Genomic DNA, 23,879 nt, shown 5'->3' with positions numbered 1-23,879 from the left:
GTACTTGGCTTTGTACATAATTCCCTGTACTTGGAGACCAGGGCAATGTACCCCCTGGACTACTCCTGCTGTCTGGAACCCAATGAGTAGTAATGAGTGTATTCTTTACCAGCCAAATGAACAACCTTTGATATCTAGCCAAGAAAGTGCTCCTAGACTCAGAGGAGCCAGTGCTCCCATTCTGTCAGCGTATTACAAATTTTAGATACAGACCTAAGAGTCTATAAGTCCGAGGAGAAATGTTATGCTTCAGCTCTGTATGGACACAGCCATTGACTGGCCCGTTTGCAGAACCATGGATTTTTCCCAGTGAAAGCCCTAACTCCATCTTCACCTCATGGTGGCTCATTTGATGGTTAGGCAAAAGTTCCCTCCACTGCCCTATTCCCTCCCTGCTGTTTGTAAGACACTCACTGAGGACCTGGCCCGCATCCTTTGAGATAGGTTAATTAGAGAGGAGAACATTCACCTAGACAAGGGCTCACTGTATACCGCATACATACCCAGTGGTTTACATGCTATCGAGGAAATTTCTTCCTTGATTTCTCTTACATTTCACAGCTCATTTGGTGGGGAGAGGGGGTGTGATTCTAATCTTACGTAATTATTATTTGGGGAATCGTTCTTTAACCCAGAATGCAACCAAGCATGTATTTGCACTACCTTAAGAAAAGGAGATTTGGTGGATCGCTTCTGGTGGCTGCAGATGGAGAGCCATCCAGAGTATGTCACTGTTCTGTGCATCGCCTTCTCTTACCAATTCTGCTTTTCCCTGCCCTTCACTCCACCTCGTTGCTTCTTTTCAGTCCTGCTGTCTGTTCCCCTTAACATCAGCTGGTCCCTTGACTACCAGAACTCACTAATTCACGGATCCTTTCCTCTCCAGTCCCTCTGCGAGCAATTTTCCTGCCTCTGTTTCCTCCATCGGATTCTTACAGAGAGGAATCTGGCTGGCACACCTCACCCTTTTGCTGCCAAACCATGGTATGGGTTGGTACCTAAGGCCAAGCTTCACTCCTAGCCCAATCAGCTATGCTGGGAGAGGGTGAGGACTACCTGATATAAAATACAGCCACCATAGGCTTTCCTTTTCAGCAGGAACTTTGAATGAAATGTTTCTCTTAGTAGAGGGTTCTGGGTAGAGAGTCACAATGATGAACAACTTTAAAGTAACCCACTGTTTCAGCTACTGGAACATCCAAAGACAGCCCCAAAGATTTCCTGGCCCCAACATCAGTAGGAATCACCAAGAAGAACTTAAAATTTAAAGATAACAGACAATCCCATGTGTTCATTCAAGGTCCCCTGATAGCGGTGGTGGCTTTCAAAGTCAGACTACACGTGCTAATCTGAAGAAGTAGCAGGAGATGAAAAAGGAGCAAAGAAACCTACCAAAGAGAGAAGGAAGTCGGTAGATAAGGAGTGGCAGCAGAGATCAGAAGAGCAGAGGAGAGGAATAAAAAGCAGGGCTCAGACTCCCCTGGTGGTCCAGTGGTTAAGAATCTAGCCATCAATTCAGGGGGACGCAGGTTCGATCCCTAGTCTGGAAAGATCCCTCAGCCACAGAGCAACTAAGCCTGTGTGCCACGACTATGGAAGCCTGCATGCCTTAGGGCCCGTGCTCCACAACAGGAGAGGTCACCGCAATGAGAAGCCTGTGCACTGCAGCTGGAGAACGCCCGCATGCGGCAGCAAAGACCCAGCACAGCCAGCAGTCGATTTTTAAAAATTTAAAAAGCAGAGCCAGTAACATGGTGACCAGTTGAGGGTTAAGCGTGAAGCATAATATGCACAGATATTCAGGGAAAGGACAGTCCAAGACCTTAAACCTCAGAACTATCTAAAAGCCCTCACCGTTTCATCTTAGAGGGACAGAGCCAGAACTGTAAAGCTGAGAAAGCAGCCCATTCAGTACGAGAGAGGCCCCTGCCACCCTCAGAGTACTGTTCCTCTATTGAAAATGTTTTACTGAGGAGGGCAAGGGAAAGGAAAATTGTTGACAATTAACATTTTAAAGTTTAACGCTTTTCCATTTGTATCTGAAAAGAAGTCGACTTTATACAATGCTTCAGTCATATGTGTATGGATATATACATCAACATTTGTAAATACTCTTATGTAAATCTATAAGGAAAGTAGTCTGCAGTAACAAGACAGTTCAGGGGGAGAATTATTTTTAGCAACCCAAACCTATATATCTTTACAAGTTTTGTCCCGTTCATCGTGATTAACTTTGGAGGCTGGGTACGTCCTCCAGACATGATGCTCTTGTAGAAAAGAAGTTTTGGAGTTCTTGCTATCTAACTGCTTTCAGAGCCTGAGGTAGTACTTTTTTTTCTTTTTTTTCTTTTGATACTTGTATTCGTCTGCTTCTGCTGCGTAACAAACAACCAAAATAAATATCTCACTAGCAATCAGCAGTCAGCCTTTGTCTCTTGCTCGTGGGTCTGCACACTGGCAGAGACAGCTCTGTGAATCATCTGAAACAACTCTTCTTCAGCCAGTGGGTCAAGTGCTGGTCTTCCCCACGTGTCGCATTCTGGGACCCAGACCAAAGGGACTTTGGCTCCCTGGGGCGTGTTTTTCTCATCATAGGAGGAAGGTGGGTCCTCCCAGAAGGGCAAGCAGAAACATACAATGCCCCTAACGGCCTAGGTAGGCTTGGCAAAGGTACCCTGCTATTTCTGTCCGTGTTCCATTCACTGATGAAAATTACACGGCCAAGGCCAACTTTAATAGAACAAACACTCCCCCAATGGAGGCAGAGAAGGAAAGAAAGGAAATTTGTGTTGGAAAATGATCCAGATCCACTGTAGTAGTCAAGTAGCAATTCCAAAATCTCGTTTTAAGTCAATTATTTGGCAAGCAAATTATGTTTTTTTGCAGAAACAACACTATTACGCAAGAGTTTGAAATTAATTCTCAAAATAGCCAGTTGCTCTGTTGAAGTAGAGCAATAACAAGACTCAAGCACTTTTTCTAACAATATTTCTGTAGGATAAAGTGTGTTACAACCTCCAGCTTGAGATTCTCACACACAGGCCCCGCTGTAGGCTAAGGATTTCTCCTCTCTGCCACGCTCCCAGCTCTAAGCCATCAGTGTCGTGTGGGAACAGGGCTTCCTCCCAGATGATCCTCTAGGGATGTCTCTATCTTGGACATATTTCCACAACTTTTTTTTTCCTTCTTTCCTATGTCCTGGGAATTAAACTAGCAACTTCCTTTTCTAGTGCCACTACGTAATTTTCTCCTTCTTGGACTCTGGGAAGAGAGAACTCCGGCTCAAGAATTTTGCCCCTGCTTTCCTGTCCTTTGAGAATTCAGCCCTTGTAAAGCTTTTCTCAAGATGTTTATTGCTATTAGAGACAGTAGAACAAGCTCCTTCCTCTGCTTGTTGTTTGGACCTAATTTTCAGAAGACAGGTTGGCATCCATGGACTGGTAGGGAGCTCAGGATAAATAAGATTTTGGGGGACCCAAAAATTCGCTTGACGTTAAGTGTAGAATTTTCTGTTTGTACTTTTCTAGGTCAGTTGTATTCAGCAGAGTTTTAGGAGTCGCTAATCCAATCATGACTGTGAAAGACTCAAGGGCTCAGATTAAATGGAAGAGGTCTACATAATTGTGATGATGTTAAAGCTAGATTACATACAGCAGGGGTCCCCAGCCTCTGGGCCACGGACCAGTACCTGCTGTCAGGTCAATGGTAGCATTAGATTAAAAATAAAGTGAAACTGAAGTCACTCAGTCATGTCCAACTCTTTGTGACCCCATGGACTGTAGCCTATCAGGCTCCTCCATCCATGGGATTTTCCAGGCAAGAGTGCTGGAGTGGATTGCCATTTCCTTCTCCAAGATTAAAAATAAAGTGCACCATAAATGTAATTCCCTTGAATTGTCCCCAAACCATCCCACCCCACCCCCGTCCATGGAAAAACTGTCTTCCACGAAACCAGTCCCTGGTGCCAAAAAGGTTGAGGACCACTGACGTGGAAGACTGATATTGAGAGGCATTTCAGACCCCAGCCCACTTCAGCGGACACTGCCACAAGGATGGAGGAGCTGGCATAGCTTCTCTGCTCCTGGGAGCTCCTGGGGCGGTGGTGTGGACAGGTGGGGTGTTACTCATCGCTAGTTAGTGCTGACCACCTGCTGGGCATGCTGGAGGAGTTGCTAGAAGGAGAGGAGGAGGATCTGAAGAACAGGATTGCCTGGGGTTGGAGTGCAAATGGAACTGAAATTAGAGGAATGTTAATAACTAATTGATTGTGTACTAGCAGCTTAGGAAGACAGATAGCTGCTTTCCTCCTTTCACCTTCTACCTGCACTTGGTCAGCAGCCTGAAATAGGGTTTAGTGACTTGAATGTAATGGTCTCCCTGTACGGCCACTGCTAGCCCCTATGGCACCTTGACATGAATTAGAAGGAAAGCACAGCCCTAGGGTGGGGTACATGACTTGCTAGTGGATCGGGATAATCAGGGTCTAGGTTCAGCCCTTACGTGTTGCCCCCTCCACTGGCCCTGTGTTCAGTAATTAGCCTTACACCTGAACAAGGCAACCCCTTTCCATTTCCCGCTCATGGATAAAACTTGAGCAGAGTGAAAAGTCAGGGTGAAGACTGACGATGGCACCAAGTTTGCTAGCATCAGAAAAATCACTTCCCTAACTTAGGTTATATGTATACTGTAATAAGGGCTTCCCAGGTGGCTCAGTGGTAAAGAATCTGGCTGCCAAGCAGGAGACCTGGGTTCAATCCCTGGTTCAGGAAGATCCCCATCCCTGGGTTGAGAAGATCCCCTGGAGAAGGGAATGGCAACCCACTCCAGTATCCTTCCCAGGAAATCCCATGGGCTGAGGATCTTGGCGGGCTACAGTCACACAGAGTCACACAGGACTTAGCAACTACACCACCACGACCACATGCTGTAATAATAATATGATTGAGTTGGAAAGAAATCTGGGTAGCTAACAGTCCACAAGCAACCCAAAAGGTGTTGCCTTTTGAAGCAAAAGGAGAAGAGGGCAGCAGAGGATGAAATGGTTGGATAGCATCACCGACTCAATGGACATGAATCTGAGCAAGCTCCAGGAGATAGTGAAGGACAGGGAAGCCTGGTGTGCTACAGTCCATGGGTCGCAGAGTCGGACACAACTTATCAACTCCACAACAACGTAAGATGAGTGCTCTCTACGTCGTCGTATTTAGTGTCCCTGAAAGTAGATATGCATTCTCATTATGCATGCTAGGTTGCTTCAGTTGTGCCCAACCCTCTGAGACGCTGGGGCCTGTAGCCTGCCAGACTCCTCTGTCCATGGGGTTCTCCAGTCAGGAATACTGGAGTGGGTTGCCAAGCCCTCCTCGTAATACATGACAGTGAATAGATACGTAACTATGTAAGCACATGGACGAGTTTTATGTCACTGTTATTTTTTCTCCATCACAGAAGTGCTTGACATTTAATCCAGCCAAAAGAATATCAGCATACAGTGCCCTGTCTCACCCATACTTCCACGATCTGGAGAGGCGCAAGGAAAACCTGGATTCCCACCTGCCGCCCAGCCAGAACAGCTCGGAAATGAATACCGCTTAACCTGCCTTGAGCTGATCATCCGGAGAACCTCCTTGGTGGCTGAGGGGTCCCCCGAGGAAGCCTTGCAGAGCTGTTGAGGATCACTGGCTGGAGACCTTCTAGCTGCTGTCTTCCGGATGGGTTCTGCTTCTCCGAGGAAACCACCTCGTTTACTGTTTTGAAATCAATGCAAGAGTGATTGCAGCTTTATGTCCATTCGTTTGTTTGTTTGTCTGTTTGTTTCAAGAACCTGGAAAAATTCCAGAAGAGAAGCTGCTGACCCATTGTGCTGCCGTTTCATTTTTTTTCTGATCTTGAATGCTGCCAGTGTGAAGTGAGCAACCTGGGCACAGCTGAGTGAGATTGTACATGTGATCTCTCTGTAGCTGCTGGGGCCTGATCTGGTACTTCTGAGGGAGTGTGTGTGCATGCGCGCGCGTGTGTGATTCTTGATCTCTTAAAAAGTGTTACTTTCTGTAAACAAGAAGAAGAGTTAAATTTTAAAGACTCAAAAGTGACCGCTAAATAACAGGTGTCTGTTGACTAAAGGAGATCCACCAAAATGGGCTTCTCAAATTAGAAAATTGAGCCTGTGTCCTTAGCATTTCTTTTCTGGTCAAAAGCAGTCAATTCACTAGTAGTAAAGGGTTCACCATCTAGGTGAAGTTTTATACACACAACAAAAAGAAAAAATAATTCTAGTATCTTTTAAGAAACCTGTTTCTGAAAGCACATGTTCTATTTACTCTTCAAAAAGCTGCATTTACTCCTTGTCATTTTAACCTGTATAGTATGCTTGATTGTTTCTTTTAAAGAATACCCTTATAAGCTTGCTGTAGATTTAGGGAGTGTACCTCAGCAAGGTAAAATTGTCAAAAAAAAAAGTAGAGAAAGCCTTTATTTCCTGGTTTGGAATTTATTTCTTTTTTTGGTTTTTGTTGTTACTTTGTTTTGGTTTTGATTTTAGGAATTTTCAGGAACTGTTTGCTTTTTGAGTTGGGAGGATAGTTCTCTGACTAGAGGCAGGAATGCCATGTAAGTTCTCCTCCACCTTTTACACTGTACTCCTGCAGTGCACTGCCTGATTTGCAAAGTGTACATCTTTATCTGTCCCTCAGCGTGTCTAATGTATTCCACTAGCCTTACACAGTTCATGACCGACCACGCAGGCTGTTCTCATGCATCTCCTCCTTTCTTTCTTCAATGAACCTTTCATCAGTAGTTTGATTCCGATGATGGCTTTTGGCTCCAATTCCACGATCCTAACAGAATCTCATGTGTTCTCCCCCTACTGCAATCTTCCTGGCGTTTACTGTTGTTACCTAGGCAGTGAGCAGGAGACTGGTTCTTCTCCATCACTGAGATGTAGATTGCTTTAAAGTGTTCCTTAGTGTTTTGCATTGTTATAGACTATATTGTCAGTGTAGTATCTGAGGGAACGTCCTGAACTATTTTTTAGGAATGTGTATTTACTCTGTAAAATTACCTATTCTCCATCCACCAGGCTGTGCTTGCTTCTAGTGCCCTACGCACATTCCCCGCTCCCTGCAGAGCCAGCCTGACCTGGGCATTGTGAACAGCTTTACCGTTCCTCTTGCCGTTTTTCTCTGCAGTACTTTATATCCCATGCCATCTCTGCCGTCTGCGTAGGTAGTGCTCAGTTGGCTCTAGTAACCAGAAGACACAGAGATGAAGTATCCTTTGGTAAGTTTTAGCTCCCTTGGCTTTCCAATTCATGTTTTGCGTGTATGCAACAGTTAGGCCATGTTTAGCATTAGGGTCTTCAAAGAATGGACGTTGCTTCTCTCAGAAGGAAATGTTCTATATGCTGTTCATGCATAATCAGCCCTTTCTGAGTTCTCCATTACTTAATATTGTATACGACTATCTTGAACAAGAGAAAAATTAGGAGACTTTTCTCTTTGAGAGATTTCTGGGTCGGGACCCATTCTTTTCTAATATATATGTATTGTTTAATATTGTTCTAATTCAATAACTTTAAGAGCAGGAAAATTTTTGCTAAAGCAAGCTACGAATGAGGAGATGGGCCATAAGAATGCTTTTTCCAGTCTTCCCTGTGACAGCATCGATTATGTTTTTTCATCACTGTAAATGCTTGAGATATAATGGACCCAGAACATTCGAGGCAAATGCACTTGTGGTCCCTCCAGATAAATGGGGGGGACCACAGATAAATGAGTTCTGCCTTTCCTTTGGGGGTCAAAATAATAAAGACCAAGGGCCTGGAAATTGAATTTTAAAACACTGCACTGATCCATCAGGAGTTTTTCAGTGAGTATCCATGGTTAGAGTGAACATAACTTGGGTTTTGGCTTTTGCAAAAATTTTTCATAAATTCACTCAAGAAAAATGCAGCTGTTCTAAACTGGAATTTTTCAGCATTCTTTAGCATTTTAAACACGTAGAAAGTTCAATTTTTATTTCCAACATATGCTCCTGATTCATTTATTGGTGGCGTTTATCAAGAAAACTTCAAGCACAAACATTTAGATACTTGCCAAATTACCCTGTGAGAGGCAGAGTGAGAGGGCTTTTCGTCCTCTGTGAACTCGTTAAAGAGTCTGTCCCCAGCTCCTCCATCCTGGTGGCTGTTGCACTTGAGTGATTACTTTTTTGTTTTCTGTCTCTCACATCCGGCTCACCACTTCTGAGACACAGATCCCACACATGCACCTTTGCCATTAGGGCACTTGGAATCATAGAGCAGAACACAAGCTTACTGAATGCGGCTTATTCTTCTGTGACATATGGTTTCAGACGTCTTTGCCAAAAGCTAGGCAGTGATTAGCTGAAAAGGTCATATTGCTCCAGGGTTACACTGAAGCCGCTTATAGCACTAAGAAACAGGATGACAGACTTGAAATCACATTTGAATTTCTTACTAGGATTGGGACAAGAATATTTGCCCGATCGTTTCTGTGTATTTCGATCTAGCGGCCCACGCATGGGAAACTGCTGTGCCAGGGTGGACTTGTAACAACCTACATGTAAAGAGTCTATTTAAGCATCATAAGCTCTCACCTGGCAAAGGTAATAAGGCTGTACCCTTATAATCTTAAAAGCACAATCCCCAAGAGCTTGTCAGAACCCAGTGCACTGGAGCCTCCCACTTGGCCTCCCCCTTTGAAGTGGATGGGAACTCAAGGAGCGGAGAACCTGTTTTGGAAGGAAGCTCCAGGCCATTTTAGCCCCCTGTGTTCTCATGCTTTTCTCTCAGGAAACACACATTTTGAATGACTGACTTTTCACTTAGCCTCAGGTGACTTATACTAAAAATAGTTCAAAATATTCACCTGATTCTCAGCCTCTTCATTTTGAGTAAAAATGAAAATTTCAGAATGCATGGGATGTTACTATCTTAAATAAAGCACAGATCTTTTAATGGAGAAATTTATGATATGACTCTAGAATGTGATACTATCCATCCTGGTGAGAAAAAAACTTAAATATGACCAAACTTTTGAGTCTTAAATAGTGGATTTAAATTGAGTTTTTAACTAACTATGGCTACTTCTCTTAAACAGGGGTACCTATAAAAGTCAGTAATGACAATTCTTATTCCTTAATAGAAATTAAATCATGTATGCTTCCTAATATCATAAACATACCAAAATTCTTCTCTAAAGAATTGCTTCTCTTTTTAAGTGACTTTACTATAATTTTTATGATAAGCACATGAGAGTGTCTCATTTTCCAAAAACAGGCCAATGTTGCATAGGTAGGTGTAGGAAAGAATAATGTTGAAAGTTAATAAGCCACTGTAGTTACTTAATTGTGTTAGTGCAATTTCTTGGAACGGAAATAATTGAATATTATATATTCCAGATATTGATAGAATTCAAAAGAATGCTTAAAGACATAAAATAGTGTGTTTATAAAAATAAAGATGCGATTATTTCTAAATTTTTTAAAAACCAGAAGATACTAGGCAGTGGCTAGAGGAAATTCTGGAGAAAATGAAGGTATTCAAAGAAGGATAGTTTCAAAGTTATGTGTATTTTATTTAAAGTCACCTGGCGGCTATGAACATGATATGGTCAAAAACAAATATTATGGAAAAGCCATTCCAAACAGTTATCATTTCAAAGGTTGAGCTAAGCAAGCTAAACCACCCCTATTCCTTCCACATTTCATGGGAAGAAGCAGCCACGTGAAGCTACTCTTGTGCAAGCCTGAAAATGTTCGTTGTTAAAAACAATAAATTTTGTAAAGGTACGTGTTTCCTATGCCACCAAGATTTTTGAAAACTTGTGAAACCTAAACCGTTTATCATGTGCGTTCAGTACATACAGACACATGATGAGGAAGATAATTACATGTTCCTTCCCTACAGTGGAAAAACTTCAGGCTCCCATAAACCTGCCAAGCAAGTCCCCAGATAACTGGCAGTGGTGTCTCCCTCAAAGGCATAAGCAGATAGTATTTCCACTTTTTTCTCAATGTAATTTTCAACCTGGTTTTATTACACACCTATATCTCAAGCATTTCTAGTTTGTCCTTTTTCAGAAAATAAACCAAAAATATTCCTTTGGCCTTATCCATCTTTTGACCTTTGTTAACAACAAAAAATGGAGAAAGAGGAGGGGTCTGATTTTTCAAGTGTTTTCCTCAGTTGTTTTTGTTTTTTAAATGAAGTGCAAGCCAGCTTTTTAAATGTGTTCTATTTCTTAGCATTCCCTGAGAGTTAATTGAGATAAAAGGATGGACATCCATCAATATATTTTATGTTTTCTTAATAACTGGTGCTCTGGCCTTTGAGAATATAACAAGACTCTACTGAAAATAAACACAGTTTTGTTTCCAACTATCTAGTTAAATACTAGCACAGCAATTTGAAGTCAAAATGTTAGGAAAGGGAAGTGATTTTTCTTTCACATGTCTGTTTTTAAATTCACATTGTCCTAAGGGATGGCCTTTCTTGTTTTATTCTAGTATATTCCACAAGGTGGCACTTTGAAGGGGGGTATGGAATCTGAGTGACGCCTCTAAATTAATTTTTCTGCATATGTTTAACTTTTGCCTAGCACTTGTTTTTCAGGATGATTCATAGTCCTCACAATGTTCTATAACTTAGATATTTTAACTGTCAGCTAAGTTCTGAACAGTTGTCTGCAAGTACATTGTTCTTGAGGATGCATAAGACACCCATTTTGATTATTTAAGTGTATGATGAAAGCCTAGTTGTTCATTTGTTCATGAAACATTTTTTGAGGTAACTCATTACCTCACATTTCCACGTCCAGAAATTAGAAAGTTGGACAGGCTTATTACTCAACAGGCAACACTCATCTGTGAATAGGATAGTGTTGTTAGGAGTGTAAGACTCCTCCAGAGGCGTCAGGCACAATATGTATATCCCATGTCAGCTGCTTTCCCATTGCCCTGGTGGCCATTACACCATCCAATTTAAAAACCCTAACTAAAAAAATCAGATGAAGACACTGTTTAAGTGACACATCAGCTACTAAATAGACCAAATTATTTTTTCAAAGATCTGCTATGCTGAAACAGAGCCCTAAAATACTAAAAGACCTGCAAATTTGTATAGTCACAAGTGTAAATTCACAAGATATTCTAATTTTTAAACATTTTCTTTAAGCCTAAGAGCTAATAACTTAGGAGTATATCTACATTAAGTGATGTCTCCGTTTGTGAAGTGCCTTGGCAACTTCATGTTATAAAAATATATGTTTTCATAGACTTTTGTTTTAACTCACAGATCTGCTCAGACACCATTATCCACCTGATGATTTTAGTCAATTTGAGAAGTCATTTTCTTCTGTAGTGTCACTGAAATTTAGAAGGAAGGAAATTACATTATTTTTCCAGCCTTCCCTTAGCAGAACCCAGCGGAAGGCCGTTAGTTCCTTCTGAGTGGCAGAAACTCCATAGTCCCTGCTTCACTTTTCTCCGGAGCAGCCAGCTGGCTAGTCTCAGTAATTTATACTGAATCAAAATACCACACTCATTAGGTGCTGTCAAATCTTCGGCCTGTCCATCTTCTTAAAATCCCATTGAAGAAGATTCCAGTTTAAGTCCCTCAGTGGAAGGCCGAATTCAAACCTCCAGTCTGTTATCATTTGGGCCAGTCCGAACCCTATTTACTTCTGTTCAAAACCTCCCTCCCACCGAAAAAGCTTTCCCGTGCGCTGCACCGTCGCCCCGCCCCTTTGGCCGTAGAGTGTCAGTGGGCGGGGCTGACCGAGACCCGCCCACCGCTCACCTATTCGTACCTGATGTTGATGTACAGACCCGGCAGGATACTGTCCGAGGTCCGTGTGCCCTGCTGCTGTCTCAGAGGCATCTGTTCTGCAGTCTTAGGAAGTAAAATGTCCCTAGAGGCAAACGATGTCTTCTGTGCATAAATAAGTACAACACAATTCTCCGAAAGTTCGGGTATAAAGAGATGCTACTCTATCAAGCTATCTACCAGGCATCTCTCAAGCTCTAAGCTCTGCTTTTTTTTTTTTTTTTTTTCTTCCTAAAAGAAGATGTATAATTACAGGAAAGATTTTTTTATTTTTTTATTTTCTATCATTCTACATATATGATGGCAAAAGATATGCCTGGAAAAGTTTTGTTTGGAAAACTTATTTTCTGCTTCATCCTCGGTTGGCAAAAGCTCCTAACTCTTTAGTTTCAAACTTTTTCTTTCTCCTTTTTCTTTGTCAGGTAAATAAAGGTATGTGAGCAAATTATGTTATGTAGGAAGGAGACTCTTCTGTTTGGAGGAACCTTTGATGTGAATTGTTTTGTCAAACAACCCCTTCCCTATTTAAGGAGTTTGGGTTGTCAAATGTAGTTTTTCTTAAAGGGGACACATAACTGCATAATGCTGTAAAGAACTATGATTGTAGCACTAATCAGCAAGCGTAAAGCCACAAGTTATATCATTTCTAACTCTGTGGTTTCTAGCCAAACCCATTGAAGTGCTTAGGTTACAGTCCTGAAGAGACCCTTCATACCCTTACTTGAAAGTTTCTAATCTTAAGTTTTATTAAATGCAATAATATGTATTAACTAGCAATATTTGTGTGATCACCAGCAACTCTGAATTTGACCTTGAAGTCTCTGGATAAGGAAAATAGATCCCAGCAGTAATACATACCTTGAACCCTCTGCCCCCACCAAGTATATTGTATATCTTGTCATTTTGGTCCTGTGTTTGCAAGAAATGTATACGGGAATATTTTAATTCCTTAACTTACTTTGTATTCATTTTATTTTTCTATGACCAGTGATAAGTCTGTTAGTTAGCACATGGAATGAATAGCATCAGCTACTCCTAGGATCAGCACTTAACACGGTGGGAAATTTTTATTCCAAGTTGTTCTACATTTGCATAAATTATTTCTATTATTGTTCATGTATATTATTTATTTCAGTCACACTAGGCCTGTGAAAGTGCAACAGAAGGCAGACTGCATTAGGATTTGCATTTAATGCTCATTATCATGGTCTTGATGGAACTAAGAAAATTAAAATTAAGACTAAGCCCCCAAGTAAGCTGCATGCATTTTAACATGATTAGTAGAATTTAAGTCTATAGAGATAGTATTTTTTGTGTCTAGGTGTTTTATAAGTGTGTAAAGGAATTAAAGCAAAGGACTTTGTAGTTGTTCTCTTGTCAAGTATGCATATATTATGGTGTGAAATACAGCAAAAATTAAAACTGCAGATAGCAAAGCATCAAATAAGGCCTTCAGTTAGAAACTGTGCCAAGTGGTCATCATAATAGATGGCAGGTAGAGACAGATGCCTGGTTGGCGCTTCCACTTAGCTGGCAGAGAGAAGAAGCACCTCCCCCCCCCCAACTAGATCTGTGCCCTCGTAGGTGTTGGGTACAGTAGGGGGAACAGGTAGCCCTGTTGAAAGGAGACCAGTGTGTGAGTTTTCTGTAGAAGCAGAACTGCCAACCTGTGCCATGAGGCTTCCAGAACGTGCCAGATGGGAGAAGTCCAAGGTTGTGTGCTTCAAGCAAGGTGGTTTTGTAGAGAAGCGCTGCAGTCTGGTCACTGAAGCAAAGAAGGGCTGCGGGTACGTTGTCAACAATGGGATCTTAACCACCAACAGTCCCTAACACATCAAAAGCGTGTTGCATGTCTGCTATTTTAAGTTTTGACCTGAGGGTTACAAGGCAAGTGTTTTGTATAGAAGAGCAGTATGTGTTAAGAAAAGCACAATGTCGGTTCCCATAGAGTGCAGAGTAGGACTAGAGGATTTTATAGGCTTATCATTTCTGAGATGTATTAAAAAAAAAAAAAAAAAAAAAGCACGTTTTCACCTTAAAATGTATTGGTGTTTCTGCACTCCTATAGGGCCTAGTTAAAAGTTTCTTTTAGATTTCAGCAAGGCTGTTGCAGCCAGGGAGTTATTGTTTGCTTTTTTTTTTTTTTTTTTACTTATTTTTATAATAGAAGATGTTTTTAAAGTAGAATAAAATCTTAATTAGGGCTTCTGACTTGTTGGTTTCTGTGTTTGAAATCACGGTTCTGGAGATGTGGGGATTGCACATGCGCATGTCAGATACTAACTGAGGCTGTGTGCACCAGCCCAGGAGAACAGAGGCTCCACCAGCTTTTGTATCCTTTCCTCGCTCCCTCGGAAGTGCTCCCTGCCCCCTTCCTGACCTATCCATCTGCTGCCCCTCATCCTCCTCTGCTGTACTTTGGGGTCAGGGACGTGACGAGAGATGCTTTAAGCATCCTAGGTATGCCTGTTCAGGCTTGGCCACCATCCCTATGGCCATAGTTCTCAAGAGAAAGTTCCGGGTGCTGAACACAGAGAACAGTCAGGACACCAATCACAAATGCCTTCTAGCCTCTTCGTATGGATCTTGATTTTTAAACCCAGTCATTCTACAGAGCATTCCGTTTCTGCTGTGGTGCAAATAGAAAAACTAACCCAAGAATATAAAGCACATTCCAGGCTGCTGTTTTCTGTCCATCTACAGGCTGTCCTTTCACTGTATTTCTTCATACTTGAAACTCATTCTGCTATTTTAGTATCAGGTACAGACGTATAAGGGTGCATGTTCCTTAAAGGTGCAAAACAACTCTCATTCCGTTTGCTCATGTTGCTACAGAATGCTCTGTTTCGGTGCTTTGGGTTCAGCAGGTCAGAGAAGCAGTGCAGAAACTCACTGCCGGGGACACAGTTTTACACGAATGTTGGCAGGTGGCTTTGTGGTAGATATGACTTCCACTCTTCTCTCTATCCACAAGATGGAGAGTTCCCACACTGGTCAGGCAGGCTCACCGGGGTGGCCTTCCTCACAGGGTCCACAAGCCCTGTGCTCTCCCCAGGTGTGGGTGCAGCGCACCTCTCCAAAAGCAGGGGCCTGCCTACATACCCAGGTCACTTAGTCCTCAAAGAGAAATGACCTCGGGTGTAGACAGGAGAATGGAAAGAGCCGTCTCACTCTATAGGCCAACCTCGTAGAAAGCCCTCCTGAGGCAAAAAAAAAAAAAAAAGAAAGAAAAGGAAAAAAAAGAGAAAGCCAATCTGTAAAATTACCCTCCTCCTAGTGCCCTGAGCTGAGTGATTTTGCTTCCTTCCTTTTAGCTAGATGAAAATATAGGTCAGTTTAACTAGACTCTTCCTTCCGGAAGAGGAAAATAGAAAAGTAGGTATTTGTGTCATGTGAGATATGGAATCCAAGGACCACCAAAACTTACATTAAATACCCCCGTTGCTAGCAATCTGTTCCAAATGAGCTCAAGTAAGTGGTGCATGATGACCCGGGTTGCTGAGGGCAAAGGTAGGTCTCCTAGCTCTTACTCTTAAGACTTGTTTGGAGAGGAACTACCAGTGGTGACTGAAGCGATGGAATGTGTCGGAAAATTCAGAGGGTTACAGATCAAGAATCCTTTGGAAACTGGATGTCTTACTGGGTGCTAGAATGCAAATTTAGGTATTTATTGTCAGGTAATGGAATTCATTGTTTTTTAAGAACTGGTGTTGAAATGTCATTGTCCAGTTCATTGTTTTCACTTATGCACAAGCTGAATTGAGGCAAAAAGAGACAATAGTTTGTATATTTGTCATATCTTTTGTATTTCTTACAATAAAACTCTTGGTAGCAAATAAAAATAATAAAAACAGCAATTTTGACCTGCTTTCTGGGAGATGAATTATTATTCTAGTTATTTTTCTTTTTGCTTAAATGTAAATGTAATCCTTGTGAGTAAGGTAACATAATTGGAAGTTTTAGCCGAATATGTTTCAAATTTTTAAGAGGCTCCTTTTTAGGCTTCAAATGTGAAAAAAGTAGCTACTCATTGAACTTAAAATTTCCATAACACATACTTAGTAAGCTCTTACTAGTCGACTGTGGTAATCACTGAAGACCCAAAAATAAGTAAAGCATGAGCAGTCCTTTCTGAAACTTCCAGACTGAGACTATGAAAAAGGTTTGTGTAACCAACTGCTGATAACCTGGGGAGGAACAAATATTTCACATTGGAAATGTTGCTTGCACCTGCGTGCGTGTGCGCTCAGACCTGTCCAGCTCTGCAACCCCATGGACTGTAGCCCGCCAGGCTCCTCTGTCCATGGAATTTTCCAGGCAAAAACACTGAAGTGGGTTGCCATTTCCTCCTGCAGAGAATCTTCCCAGACCAGGAATCAAACCTACATTTCCTGCATTGGCAGGCAGATTCTTGACCACCAAGTCACCTGGGAAGCAGAAATGGTGCCTGAGTGGACTGACAATAAAAGTTAATGCTGGTCAGTCACGCAAGGAGAAATATTTTGTGTCTGCAGTGGCCTGCAGTTATGAAATAGCAGATGGGAAAAGGCAGGAGATTGGTGAGGCTGCACCTGGAGCGGTGGCTTTTAAGCTTTTGGATCATAACCTATGGAAAGAAATATAATGGAAGAGTATGGCTGGTGTGCACTCACACACGTATACACACACAGACATGCACTGGAAACATTCCACAAAATGATACTGTGTGTCCCACACAGGTTTTCTTATGATCCTCCACAATAAGAAAAAAATACTGGTGGAAAGCCACAAATTCACTTCATATAACTCCACCGATAGGCCATGACTCAATGATTTAAAACTGTAAGGGGGAGGGGAGTGAGGTCCAGAAGAGCTTAATATGCCATGTAAAGGAGTTTGGAACCGCTGAAGGATTTTAAAGAGGGAGACAATTTCTGCTAATGTGTGCCCATTTTTGTTTGACTTACATACTAGATCAGAGCGATAGATGTAGCAGCTCCTGAGATGCTACGGGCAAAGCAAAAGTGGGACTATAGTCGCTGTCCGGTACTTATATTCCCATCTTTGTGTCCAATATCAGGTATTTTAAGATTAGTCCTCCAGAATTCCTTGGGAGCTCTCATTAAGACTTCTAACTTTTTAACAAGCCCTAAATTGCATCTACATTTTTAGGATCTACACAGAATATTCAGAGGGGATGATACAGAGAGTTAGGAATTTGATCTTTATTAAGAAATGGAAGGTTTGCTGTTTACTAAGAGATCAGTCATAATTACCTGTTTCCACAAACCACAGGCATCCACAACCAGGTTTAGCTGGACCATTTTTTTCAAAGTGGTTTACAAAAGACTTTAAGCTAGTTAGTTATCTCTGTGTCTGTTTAGCTACTTAGAACCTCAGTCCATTAAAAGCGCAATAGGCCCCTGCCACTGATTTTTCTCTGGACTGTGAGCCCAGTTTACAACTCCCAGTTCTTTAGGGACAGTGATGGGCCCCAGGAAGTCGTATTTGTAACAGCCCTAGCAAACTAATATGTTAATTCAATGAAGAAAGGATAATCTTTCCACCAAATGGTTCCGGAGAAACTGGTTATCCATATGGGTAAAAGAAAATGAAGCTTGACCCTTACTTTACACCATGAAAAACAATTCAGAATGGATCACGGACCTAACATGGAGCTGAAACGATAAAACTTGCTGAAGAAAAGAAAAAGATCCTTGTGACAGGGTTAATATCTGTAAAGTTCCTGGGATATGAAAAAAGACTATCGTTAAGCCATGAAAACAAACTTTGTCTTGCTCAGACAGACAGAGAAGCCTGTCCTTGCTAAGAGGATCCCGAGCTTAAGTCAGGGGTAAGGGAGGAGGAGGAGGAGAAATGAAATCTTGGAGACCCAATTTACAGCAAGAAGTAAAGTGGTGTTACTAAGGAGAATGAGCTTTCAGTATGGAACAGAACCCCCAGTGGCTGCATTTGAGAGTCTGGGAAAGTTCTGAGAGAACGGGAGCTGTCATCGTTTGTTGTATGATACAGTACAAGAAAGGGAAGGAGGGGGAGACAAACTGGGAAGATGGTTTTAAGGAGTTTTCTTATATCTGAATATAAGCCCATTTTGACGTTTTCCAAGAGTCTACAAAAGATCCAAGTTGATTTTCAATGTCTAATGATGTTGTGCTGAGATGGATCCAGGTTTATCCAGATCTATTAATTCTACATGAATGTAATGGCACCTTCTCTGAAGCCCCGGAACACCTCCCTTGAAGTTTTAGTGTTTTACTGACATTATTACGGCATGCCATGTAGTAAAGTTGACCCTACGTTTATCTGTCTCCCTAACTAGCTTATAAACAGGCCCTTTGAAGGGAGCACTTGTGTCTTAATCTCATCTTTGCGTCTTGCTCGTATCCAGCTTCCAGTCACTCCAAGAATTACACCAAGCAGGTGTTCAAAGGGCTTTCCTGGTGGCTCAAACGGTAAAAAAAAAAAAAAAAAAAAAAAAAAATCCTCCTTCAGTGCGGGAGAGCTGGGTTCGATTCTTGGGTCGGCAAGATCCCCTGGAGGAGGGCATGGCAGCCCACTCCAGTATTCTTGCCTGGAGAATCCCATGGACGGAGGAGCCTGGCAGGCTGCAGTCTATGGGGTCACAAAGAGTAGGACACAACTGAGCGACTAAGCACAAGCACAGGGGTTAAAAAATTAGTGTGAAATGGATACATGAGCGATAGATGAACGGGATTGAACTTAAAAAGCAATGTCTTTAGCAATATCTATGAGAACACTGACTTCTCCGCCACCACTTGATGGATTCTGAGGGACTACCTCCGTCCTAGCCCTCACTTTATCTATACCCAGCATCCGCACTATGCCAAGCACACAGGCATAGTGGAATAATAGTGGAACACAACAGGCCTTGGAATAATCATTGTATCCTCTGGAATGAGGATTTCAGTACATCAGGAATGGCAGAAAGAAAAACAATCCAAGGCCAAACAGAAAGCAGCTGCCTGGGCCATGCTGCTGAACTGCTGCTGCTGCTAAGTCGCTTCAGTCGTGTCCGACTCTGCGCGACCCCATAGACGGCAGCAAACAGGCTTCCCCATCCCTGGGATTCTCCAGGCAAGAACACTAGAGCGAGTTGCCACTTCCTTCTCCCATGCTGCTGTACTGGGTGAGTGGCAAAGGACAGGAATCCCCATGCGACCCCTGGGAACCGCAAGTGACCGCGGGCGCCTTCCTCTCCTCCGAGGCGACAGGTGGCGCTGTGGGCTACCGCGGCCGCTGGGTCCGCGAGGCGCCGCTCTCTCAATGGGGTGGGGACTTGGCCGAGGGACCTGCTTCGGGGCCTTTTCGTTAGCCGCGCTGGCCTGGTCTCTCCGCTGAGGGCTCGCTGAGCTCTCAGTCCGGCACCATGGGGAAGCGGGACAATAGAGTGGTGAGTACTGGGCGGGGAAAACAGTGGGGCGACGCGGGGCGCGGCGGCGGGAGAGCGGGACCGCTCGCCCTTCGCGGCTGGGCCTGCGAGTCAGCAGCGGCGCTCGGACCTTGAGACTGGAGACCCGGCTCCCCCCACAGCGGGGCCGGCCCCGGACGCGCTTGCGCCGCGCACGCAGTTGGCGCCTGTTGGCCCCCCACTCCTTTCCCTCTTCTCTCTCGCCCCCCTTTTCTTTACATCCGGTCAGCCCTGCCGCACCCTCTGGCAGTGCTCTGTGGCATCCTTCTCCCCCGCATTCGGGCCAGCAGTGCCCACTGTGTAGAGCCGCCAAGGGTCCTCTGACCCCTCCTGTAAATAAGTGCGAAGTCTGAGGCCCGGAAAGGCGCCGGAACTCGCCCCCGCCACCCTGACCGGTATCGCCCGCCCCATCTCCGCCGCTCTCGCGCATTCGGCTGGGACGGAGGCGCGGAGGTCTGGGACGCTGTCCCTACACCCGGGGGCCTGCAGGGCGCCCGGTTCTAGAGGCAAGCGTACTCCCTGGTTTAAGAACCAGGATCAATTTGATCCGGCCCCAGAGCCCACCACTACGCATGTGTGTGTGAGTCGCTGTGTCGTGTCCGACTCTTTTGTGACCCCATGGACTACAGCCCGCCAGGCTCCTCTGTCCATGGGATTTTCCAGGCAAGAATACTGGAGTGGGTTGCCATTCCCTCCTCCAGGGGATCTTCCCAACACAGGGATCAAACCCGGGTCTCCTGCATTGCAGGAGGATGCTTTACCGTTTTAGCTACCTGGGAAGCCCACCTGGCACTTTTAGTAGGCCCCGAGAAGGAATAAATGGCTTGATTGTTGACTCTGGACTCAGACCCAGGCTGAAATGTCAGTTTTGGGCTCTCTGGAGTTGGATGACCTAGGATACGTCGCTGTTCTCATCTGTAAAGTGGGATCAGTGCAGCCCGTAACTTGGCAGAATAGTTGAGACCGCACAAGGCAAGGTGGGCGGGCGAATGTTTGGTCTGCAAGTTGTTACTCTGTAACTGAGATGAAAGAGATACAGAAGTAGCTAATAACAAAGTAAGAAATGGCTGATGAGAATTCGAGGTTCTGAGGTTCTCCATTTTCACAGGCAGACGTGGGAGGAATTCTAGGTGTCCACTAGCTTGGTTTGGAAAGCCCAGGTTGTGAATCAGATTGCATGGGCCATAAACATAAGGAATTTGCGATAAGCTTAGGTTACACTTTGCTAGGCTTGGCCATGATAGAGTTTTAAACGAACGTGCAGCGCAAAAAAAAAAAAATGCTGTTGAAGTTAACGTACTAAATTTAATGAACTAGCCTTTTAAAAATTAAGCGATTAATTTCCTTTGCTGTTTGGGGGAGGGAGAGGTGCTCAAAGAGCTTTACTTCTCTGAAATACTTATTATGTTCAAAACTCTTATCTTAGTTTTATATAGTCTTCATTATCAAAGATGTCTAGGAACCACCGTGGTGAAGTTTGATTACAAGGTTGAGGAATGTTCTTTTTTTCTTTTTTTTTTTTTTATTCAATTTTAATTAAAAAAAAATTATACATGTGTTCCCCATCCTGAACCCTCCTCCCTCCTCCCTCCCCATACCATCCCTCTGGGTCGTCCGAGTGCACCAGCCCCAAGCATCCAGCATCGTGCATTGAACCTGGACTGGCATCTCGTTTCATACATGACATTTCACATGTTTCAATGCCATTCTCCCAAATCTTCCCACCCTCTCCCTCTCCCACAGAGTCCATAAGCCTGTTCTATACATCAGTGTCTCTTTTGCTGTCTCGTATACAGGGTTATCGTTACCATCTTTCTAAATTCCATATATATGCGTTAGTATACTGTATTGGTGTTTGTCCTTCTGGCTTACTTCACTCTGTATAATAGGCTCCAGATTCATCCACCTCATTAGAACTGATTCAAATGTATTCTTTTTAATGGCTGAGTAATACTCCATTGTGTATATGTACCACAGCTTTCTTATCCATTCATCTGCTGATGGACATCTAGGTTGTTTCCATGTCCTGGCTATTATAAACAGTGCTGCGATGAACATTGGGGTACACGTGTCTCTTTCCCTTCTGGTTTCCTCAGTGTGTAAGCCCAGCAGTGGGATTGCTGGATCATAAGGCAGTTCTATTTCCAGTTTTTTAAGGAATCTCCACACTGTTCTCCATAGTGGCTGTACTAGTTTGCATTCCTACCAACAGTGTAAGAGGGTTCCCTTTTCTCCACACCCTCTCCAGCATTTATTATTTGTAGACTTTTGGATCGCAGCCATTCTGACTGGTGTGAAATGGTATCTCATAGTGGTTTTGATTTGCATTTCTCTGATAATGAGTGATGTTGAGCATCTTTTCATGTGTTTGTTAGCCATCTGTATGTCTTCTTTGGAGAAATGTCTATTTAGATCTTTGGCCCATTTTTTGATTGGGTCATTTATTTTTCTAGAGTTGAGCTGTAGGAGTTGCTTGTATATTTTTGAGATTAGTTGTTTGTCGGTTGCTTCATTTGCTATTATTTTCTCCCATTCTGAAGGCTGTCTTTTCACCTTGCTAATAGTTTCCTTTGATGTGCAGAAGCTTTTAAGGTTAATTAGGTCCCATTTGTTTATTTTTGCTTTTATTTCCAATATTCTGGGAGGTGGGTCATAGAGGATCCTGCTGTGATGTATGTCAGAGAGTGTTTTGCCTATGTTCTCCTCTAGGAGTTTTATAGTTTCTGGTCTTATGTTGAGATCTTTAATCCATTTTGAGTTTATTTTTGTATATGGTGTTAGAAAGTGTTCTAGTTTCATTCTTTTACAAGTGGTTGACCAGATTTCCCAGCACCACTTGTTAAAGAGATTGTCTTTAATCCATTGTATATTCTTGCCTCATTTGTCAAAGATAAGGTGTCCATATGTGCGTGGATTTATCTCTGGGCTTTCTATTTTGTTCCATTGATCTATATTTCTGTCTTTGGGCCAGTACCATACTGTCTTGATAACTGTGGCTTTGTAGTAGAGCCTGAAGTCAGGTAGGTTGATTCCTCCAGTTCCATTTTTCTTTCTCAAGATCGCTTTGGCTATTCGAGGTTTTTTGTATGTTCTTTTTTTCATGCCTTCCTTTCTGTAGGTCAGACCTTATGGTATTGATTCTCGTAGAGTTGAAATGGTGTTCTCATGGAGAACACCTTAGGCTTAAGGTATTGAGTGTTTTGGCTGTTTAATGACCTTAGGCCTTAAATGTTTAGAAATCACTGGACCTTGGGTACAGTTTTCATGCAAAAGCCTAAGATGTTTTGTTTTACCGGCAGAAGGTGTTAGACATTCTTTTAAAGCATTTGAAAAACTTTTCAAGTTAGTTTCATTTACTAGAGCATTTTTGACAACTCTGGGCTCTGCTGATTCCTTGGTATGTGTCTCGGCATAGGTAGTTCTGGTAACATTTTGTATGCGCTTGAAAGGTTATAGAAAGGGAAACAGGACATTAAGAGATAGAAGACACAGGTTACACAATTCAGCCTCCTCGCTGCAGTGGAGGAGGTGGAACTATTAAAGTGTTAATCTCTCAGTCGTGTCCGACTTCTTTGCAACCCCATGGACTGTAGCCTGCCAGGCTCCTTTGTCCATGGAATTCTCCAGGCAGGAATACTGGAGTGGGTAGCCATTCCCTTCTCCAGGGGATCTTCCAACCCAGGGATCGAACCCAGGTCTCCAGCATTGCAGGCAGATTCTTTACCCTCTGAGCCACCAGGGAAACCCCCGAACTATTAAAACTGGGACTCCCCCCAAAAAGCACCGTGGGTCATCTGGCAACTCAGTTCAGTACATCATAACTTTTGACTTTAAATAAAATAAACATTTGCATCTGAAAATAATGGCATTTTTTTCTTTTTACATTGATGATAAAAATCATGGTTTTAGAGATGACAGAACTGCTTTCTAAAAAGCCATAATTTTCCGGTTGAAGTTTTTTTAAAAATAGGCTTTACTTTTTGGAGCTCTTTTGGTCTCAAGGCAATATTGGGCAGAAAGTACAGAGAGTTCCTATACGCTCCCTGCCCATAGACATGCTCTGCCTCCCCTATCTTCAACTCCCACACCTGAGCAGTATGTTTGTTATGGGCAATGAGCATACATTGGCGCATCATTTTCATCTGAGGTCCTTAATTTAGGTTCAGTCCCCGGGTTGAAAGATTAGAGTTCCTTCTTGATATTGTACACTCTTTTTTATTTATTTATTTATTTAGATATTGTACATTCTTAAGCAACTTTTTTTTCCCACTGAATATTTTAACCCTTGAGATTTGTAAAGCATGAGAGTGTTAGTCTCTCAGTCGTATCCGACTCTTGGCAACCCCATGTGGCCGGCCAGGCTCCATTGTCCGTGGAATTCTCCAGACAACAACACTGGAGTGGGCAGCCATTCCCTTCTCCAGAGGATCTTCCTGACCCAAGGATCGAACCTGGTCTCCCACATTGCAGAAGATTCTTTATACCGTCTGAGCCACTGGTCACCCTTTGTGCCCATTATTTTCCAGAAGTTTCTTTCCTGTTCTTTTCTGTTTTTACTAAAACAGATGTATCCTCTAGATAAAAATAGGTAATCAAAGTAACGAATGA

The 23,879-nt window shown here is 43.0% G+C and overlaps 2 protein-coding genes across 13 annotated transcripts in view; both read left to right on the top strand.

Annotated features, from left to right (window-relative positions):
• The window catches only part of CDK6 (cyclin dependent kinase 6), a 261,757-nt gene extending 246,047 nt beyond the window's left edge, over nt 1-15,710 (top strand). For all 4 annotated transcript variants that reach the window (XM_070787476.1, XM_070787479.1, XM_070787478.1 and 1 more), the window contains exon 8: nt 5,446-15,710. In XM_070787476.1, the coding sequence (XP_070643577.1) occupies nt 5,446-5,592 (147 nt within the window). In that variant the 3' untranslated portion in view covers nt 5,593-15,710. The remainder of the gene's footprint in view (nt 1-5,445) is intronic.
• A 3,396-nt stretch (nt 15,711-19,106) lies between these two features.
• FAM133B (family with sequence similarity 133 member B) overlaps nt 19,107-23,879 on the top strand; it is a 29,010-nt gene continuing 24,237 nt past the window's right edge. For all 9 annotated transcript variants that reach the window (XR_011566162.1, XR_011566161.1, XM_070787481.1 and 6 more), the window contains exon 1: nt 19,107-19,253. Coding sequence is in view for 7 of the 9 variants with exons in the window: in XM_070787481.1 (XP_070643582.1) it covers nt 19,230-19,253 (24 nt within the window). In the remaining 2 variants the exon portion in view is untranslated. The remainder of the gene's footprint in view (nt 19,254-23,879) is intronic.

This window comes from Bos indicus, chromosome 4, assembly GCF_029378745.1.
Source record: "Bos indicus isolate NIAB-ARS_2022 breed Sahiwal x Tharparkar chromosome 4, NIAB-ARS_B.indTharparkar_mat_pri_1.0, whole genome shotgun sequence".
NCBI lineage: Eukaryota > Metazoa > Chordata > Mammalia > Artiodactyla > Bovidae > Bos > Bos indicus.
The sequence above is the reverse complement of the archived record's forward strand: the minus strand, read 5'-3'. Positions and strand labels throughout refer to the sequence as shown.